This window comes from Carcharhinus amblyrhynchos, chromosome 14 (genome assembly GCF_965287045.1).
Source record: "Carcharhinus amblyrhynchos chromosome 14, sCarAmb.v2.hapA, whole genome shotgun sequence".
NCBI classification, from domain to species: Eukaryota; Metazoa; Chordata; class Chondrichthyes; order Carcharhiniformes; family Carcharhinidae; genus Carcharhinus; species Carcharhinus amblyrhynchos.
Window position 1 is genome coordinate 79840205 of NC_137337.1, and position 6668 is coordinate 79846872.

Sequence of the window (6668 nt, forward strand, 5' to 3'; positions counted from 1 at the left end):
CGGGCCCGCGGCTCTGCGCGGTGGCAGCACAGGGACTGGGGGCTGGAGGAGGCGGTGATTGGGTCCCTCCCGCCTTGCCAGTGTAACCCTCCGCCCAGCCTGGCTGCTGATTGGCTGAGGGCCGGGCCGGCTCTCGGCGGGCTCTGATTGGCCGCTGTTTGGGGGCTTGCAGCGAGTGTTGGGGGCGAGCGGGCCAGGGGCCGGTTGAATTGCAGCAAGCTGGCTCGGCGCGACGTGTTTTTAAGAAGATGAAGTAGTGGCGCTTTTTTTTTACTACATGAGTTGCCAGCGTTTGCGATTGCGGTCCAACTGTGCTGCTGCAATTTTACCTGTGTGTGATGTTGGACATGGGAGATAAGAAAGAAGTGAAAATGATTCCGAAATCATCCTTCAGCATAAACAGCCTGGTGCCCGAAGCGGTTCAAAGTGACAACCGACACCGCTCTGCCCCCGAACAGGAGGAGAAAAGCCTCTTGCCAACACTGGAGTCCAAGTCTGAAAATACTCTAGGCAAAAGTGACAGCAGCTCAGCGGAGCCGCCCTGCTCCGAGGAGAAGGAGAAGCAGGAAGAGAAAAAGAGCGAGGGGGGGAAGGAAGGAGACTCCGGCAAGGAGGGAGAGAAGAAAAATGGCAAATACGAGAAGCCCCCGTTCAGTTATAACGCTCTGATTATGATGGCCATCCGACAAAGTCCCGAGAAGCGGCTCACTCTCAATGGCATCTATGAGTTCATCATGAAGAACTTCCCTTATTACCGGGAGAACAAGCAAGGCTGGCAAAACTCCATCCGCCACAACCTCAGCCTCAACAAATGCTTTGTCAAAGTTCCCAGACATTACGATGACCCGGGGAAGGGCAATTACTGGATGTTGGACCCATCCAGTGACGATGTCTTTATAGGCGGCACCACCGGCAAACTGCGCAGGAGATCCACCACTTCGAGGGCAAAGTTAGCCTTCAAGCGGGGAGCCCGCCTCACCTCCACCGGACTGACTTTCATGGACAGGGCGGGTTCCTTATACTGGCCCGTGTCCCCATTCCTGTCCCTGCACCATCCCAGAGCCAGCAGTACTTTAAGTTATAATGGAACCACCTCACCTTACCCCAGCCATCCGATGTCCTACAGCTCGGTGCTAACTCAGAACTCTCTGGCGAACAACCACTCATTTCCAACATCAAACGGCTTAAGTGTAGACAGACTGGTTAACGGAGAAATTCCTTATGCCACCCACCACCTAACGGCCGCGGCCGCCTTGGCCGCCTCGGTGCCCTGCGGCTTGTCCGTGCCCTGTTCTGGCACATATTCGTTAAATCCCTGCTCGGTGAACCTCTTGGCAGGGCAGACAAGTTACTTTTTCCCCCACGTTCCTCACCCTTCAATGACTTCTCAAAGCAGTACTTCGATGGCGGCCAGAACAGCGTCCTCCTCGTCGCCACAGGCTCCTTCAACTCTCCCCTGTGAGTCTCTAAGACCTTCTTTGCCAAGTTTCTCCACAGGACTTTCTGCAGGGCTATCTGATTACTTCACACATCAAAACCAGGGGCCCTCGTCAAACCCTCTAATACACTAACATATCCCTTCGAAAAGACTGTAAGTTAACATTTTACACACATTTGCGTTGTAAATAATTCTCAAAAAAAAGCCCAGGTATTTTTATTCAACTCCCCATTGTTGTCTGCATTTTGTCAGATTCCGTAGGGTTGTTTGTTTATTCAATTTCAGCAATGTGCAATTTGAGGCGGGTTAGATAGCAAACCACTAGTTAAATTAATGTAGACTGTGTATTTAATACGACTACATTCCAACTAAGTTTAAAATTAGACAGCTTTGTTCCACCAAATGTCCATGTTTGCAGTATTAGAAGTTACCTGATTTCAATATTGGCGGAGACAATTTACACTAAAATAATCAAAATTTGAAGTTTGATTTGTATTTCGTAACCTTACTTAAAACATGCTTAACCTTTCGGTCATTTTATCATTTGGTTACAAAATGGTTCATGTTTACTTTCAGACCAAAGACGGGGGCTAGAAATGCACTCCTTGTTTAAAAGAACAAGTACTTTGAAAATAATTCCTAGTTTCCAGTTTACAACACTGCCTGCAAAGAATCAGAAGGGGACAATATTGATGATTGCCTTTAGCTTGTGTTGTGCATAATTCGATGTATGTGACCACTAACAGTTCCCTTTTCAGTTCCTTATGTAAATGTAGTGAAATGTGTAAACCTATTGTACTTAAAGGATAAATTTTGCGGACGTGTAACTTGTGTTGCTTAAATGCTTCATAAATTCCTTGAGTGATTGTTAATGTTGTCTCTAAATTTCATGATTGTGATATTGTGATCATATGCCCGTGTTGTCACTTAAAATGTTTACTATACAGAAGGCACCGAAATAAAAAAAATAGGTTACATTCAGAAATGTTGACATCTTGTCCTTTTCTTTACCACCGCTAAATGCAGTAGCGATTTGCAGCAATATTTTTTTAAATGGAGGCTTTCCTGCCTCGTGCATCCCTGTGTCCCATCAACAAGAGACAGAGAGAAAAAGCTATCAGTCAGAGGCAATGAACAGTGCGCGTTATCCAGGCCTAACTTATCCTCTCCCACTCCTGTTTAACCCGAACCCATGCTGCAATCTCGGGGCTGGTTTCCAATGTATTTAACATTTTCAGAACTGATTGTTACAGTTCTTAACAAATCTTCCATATTCGCACAATCTGTTTCTAGTTCAGCGTTCAGCGTATTACAAATTGTAGATTCCAAAATCAACAATATAGACCAGAAGTGATTTTTAACAGTGCAACCAATAACATTTATGTTCACTGTCTTACAACTCTTTAAATCGTTTGTCCATCATGTGTCATTTATTTAAATTCTAAACCACCCAGTATTCGCTGAGGTGTAGATTTTCAGAGTTAATAGATATATAATATATTTTGGATGTGAATCCCACATCTGGTTTCACGGGGCCTTGTCCTTTCACAGGCAGAAAACATCAATGCATTTCTTTGAAACAATGGTCAGCTTCCAAAGATGAATTAACGACCCAGTGCCGCCGCCGATAAAACATTTCAAATATGAAGGTTTTCAAAAAGTGAATTAGCCCTCAGAAAACTTAGTTGAAAGTTTATATATTAATATTCATTTGCTGAATTATTCTGACGGTGGGCTGTTGTTTACAAAGTCACATTAAAGAGGAGGACCGATGAAAACAAACGAGTGTTAGGGCAGAAAACTGTCAAGGGTTGCATGTACTTTCGGTATCTTGACAATTAAGAAACAGAACCTGATTTGTAAATAAAACCTTTAGTATAAATGATAGCCTGTGTCAGTGAATGGTATGTACACTTACTGCCTTGTTTCAGATTAATTAAATTTATACAATGACCCAGAGACCTGGTATTATTGCTTATGACTAAAAGTATTCACATTCTCAATGATAAGTAGAGACTGTCTCCCCACATTGTGAGAAAACTTTGCATTTTTTTGCAAATCCGCTCCGCCTGTAGTCCTGTGCCAGGCTGCTGCCCTTAACAATTCTTCTAGTCCCATGTTGGATATGCCCACGAGTAATGCAAGAAGGTCTGGTGCCTCTTACAATAGGCCCGAAGGAAAATCAATCTCTGCTCTAGATGTTATCAGTGCAATGTTAAACGGGGTTATATGGAAGGAGGAAATGTGTCTGGTGAATTAGATGCAACCAAATTTATGTGGAAGAAAGGAGAATTTGCCAGGCGCTGTTGAGGTGATCTATTATTAATGTTTTTTGACTGCTAAAGAAACGTGAAGGTTCATTTACATAGTGACAGTACGCAGTGACGTTGGCTGCCATTGGTACGGCTGGCTTCTCCATACGTGTTACGGTGAAATTTATATCCCGCTTCTTCCCTGAAATCCGGCGCTCCGGAACTAGAAAATAAAGTTAATCTATCTGTGGGCAATATGCTGTGTACAGCCTATTAGAAAAATAACAAAATACATAGCTTCTTTATTTAGGTTAAAGACACAAACGTACTTTTTCCTCCCCAATCTGTGGCTCGGTTCCATAATTAACCTCGATGTTAACTCCCAAAAGAACATTATTCAATTGGGGAAAAGTTGAACGGTTTTTCGCAAGGTGCCGTTTTGCGGAAAGGACGGAGAATCACTCTCTTCTCTCACCTGGGAAGTTTCACTGAACTGGGAGCAGGAGCCGAGGTGCATTTGGTAAGTGCACATTTTCCACTTCTCCTTTCAGTAATTAAGCATTAATTTGCTAAGGTTGTTTGAAAGTTGTGTATGTCTATATTACGCAGCACAATTCTTGTTGCACTGTTGTCCTTGAACTGTGATTTAATTCGTCTCTGGGGCTAAGGCGTTAGTTCAGTCACAATGATCGCCATACTGAACAGGAAATCAGTATTTTACAGATTAGACAATTTGCAGAGTTGATGCTAACTCCCAAATTAAAATTGCGTGCTTGCTGCACAAATTCTCACAGGGTATTCTTAAGAATGTCATCTAATTACTTTTCTGATGACTTACAACCAAATTGAAATTCAGAAGACTTAATACATATTGTATAAATCTGACCCAAAACCTAGGAAAGAGCGAGCGATTCGAGCAACAAGGAAAGGTGTATTTAATGTGGCAATTGCATTACTGTTCTATTGTCAGGTTGCTTTGTGTGTAGCTGGATTGGGAGAGGGGATTGGATGGCGACAGTATTTCTGTTCAGGATGATATTCGCCAGTGATTGAGTGGACGTACAGTCTGAACCTCCAATTACCTTTCCACCAGATCACACCAAATCCACTGGTAGCAAGTTTAGGAAATACAACCCTGTTAAATGCGACACAGGGAGGTTACCTGATGCCTTTGTGGCGTCTAAAGAGTTAGAAGTTTGAGAATCAAACATTCCCGAATGATCAGAACAATGCTTCTTAACTAACAGTTTCAAAATACCGCATGTTTTCCGTGCCGAAGCAATTAATTCCGAATGTACTGGCCTATTTTATAACTTGGCTAAAATATCTTGAATTTATGTTGAAAGGGTCTGAGGATCTGTACTTTGTCCCCGTTGATGTGTTGGATTTCGGAGCGGAAATGTTTCTAATCTTAATGTGGGGGCTTCACTTTGGGTCCGAAACAAATCAGAGTTTACTTTTGCATGGATTTCGGTGAGCGGAACCTTCACTGGGGAGATAGTGTGCAATGAGACAGTGTGGTCTGGTGCGGAAGATAGTGTGCAGGATCCCGGACTAACATTATACTTTATTGTGTGATGTTATGTATGACAATCCGAGGCCATTCTTGGGACAAGACGCCAAGGTGCAGTGGAAATATAATTCCGATAATTCTATTCGGAATCTGATTCGTCGCAAAATATCATCTCACCACTCGAGAAAATTATCTTTATTTAACTGCACCGTGATTTCTTTAAGCGTTGAGGTTGATCCATACTGCAGATAATATTCCCCCTGGGTTGATTTTTATTTGCTGTTGTTGTGGGATTTCTTTTTGATTTTTATTTACCTGCTCCTCTGAGTTCCACCCATGTTTGAGGTGGGGGGGGGGGGGGGAACGAGATAGTTTTGGCTACTTGGCAATGAGTGTTATTTCTAATATTTGTTTGATTATTTAATCCGGTTTGAAGGCCATTGTTTTTGATAACTCGGGATTGAAATTTCGGCTCGACCCGCCTGGGTCAAACGTGGTGTTTGCTGGGTTAGGCAGAGGTGAAGGTGGATATCATTAGAGGTTTTAGGATATGCCCAGGGTTGCCCAGAGGGCGGAGTTCTTGCGCACTGTAAACTTTCAGGCCAAACCTCACCACATTCGCCTGGAAACAGATGGCAAGGACATAGAACCGGACCAAGAGTTTACCCTCAATCACCTCATGTTAGGTAGGTAATCAGTAAAAAAACAACGCTGGAATAACTTGGATAGAGCAAATGTTAATAAAAGCAAGCACTACATATTCCCTAATTCGCGGTAACTAAAATGTTCAGCAAACAGCTTCTGAATAGAAGCAAAAAAAAGCATGCTTAATTTGCATTACAGTTTGATTTTCTTCACGGAGGCTATTAGTTTTAATTATTTGATTATTTGAATTTTATCGTTTTAAGCAAGTTTTAGATGTGGTGATTCCCTTTGTCAAGCCACTTTGGTGTAATCTTTTATGAATTTGATATATGGTAATTGGAAGAGAAACATAATTACCAGATGCTAAAAGGACCCATATATTTTCGAATAATATTTCTGCATTGTTGCTGAACGTCCTGGAGTTAATTTATATTTATTCCTTGATAAATAATCTACAAATTGTTCAGTGACGTTAGATGTATATGTGTTCTAGAGAACATCAAAATCACACGTGAGGCAATTACTGAATATATTAAACTAAACCAAACAAGGAAAATAGAATTATTCACCAAATATACAAAACTGCACAAATATCAAAAATTGTGCTGAATCTTGAGATAGATCAGTATGAAATTAAAATGAGGGGACAGAATACCGAGAGGATGTCGATTTCTAAAATGTTATCTCTGTACAGGAAGTCTTTGTTCTTTGTTGTCTTTCGCAGACAATACCATCACCGATTAATTGTCTTTGCCGCCTCTTCATCGACGTTTGCGGCTGAAATTTTTTAAAGTCCAGTATCTCTATTTAAAATATTAAT

The 6668-nt window shown here is 42.1% G+C and overlaps 1 protein-coding gene across 1 annotated transcript; it reads left to right on the forward strand.

Annotated features, from left to right (window-relative positions):
• The first annotated feature begins 338 nt into the window (after positions 1-338).
• foxg1a (forkhead box G1a) lies at positions 339-1571 on the forward strand. Its single transcript, XM_080202083.1, has one exon. It carries the CDS (start codon positions 339-341, stop codon positions 1569-1571), a length of 1233 nt encoding a protein of 410 aa, XP_080058209.1.
• The last annotated feature ends 5097 nt before the right edge of the window (positions 1572-6668 follow it).

Bases quoted from the DNA above. Each gene is read 5' to 3' on its own strand.
- foxg1a (XM_080202083.1), top strand. From the start codon at position 339: ATGTTGGACATGGGAGATAAGAAAGAAGTGAAAATGATTCCGAAATCA.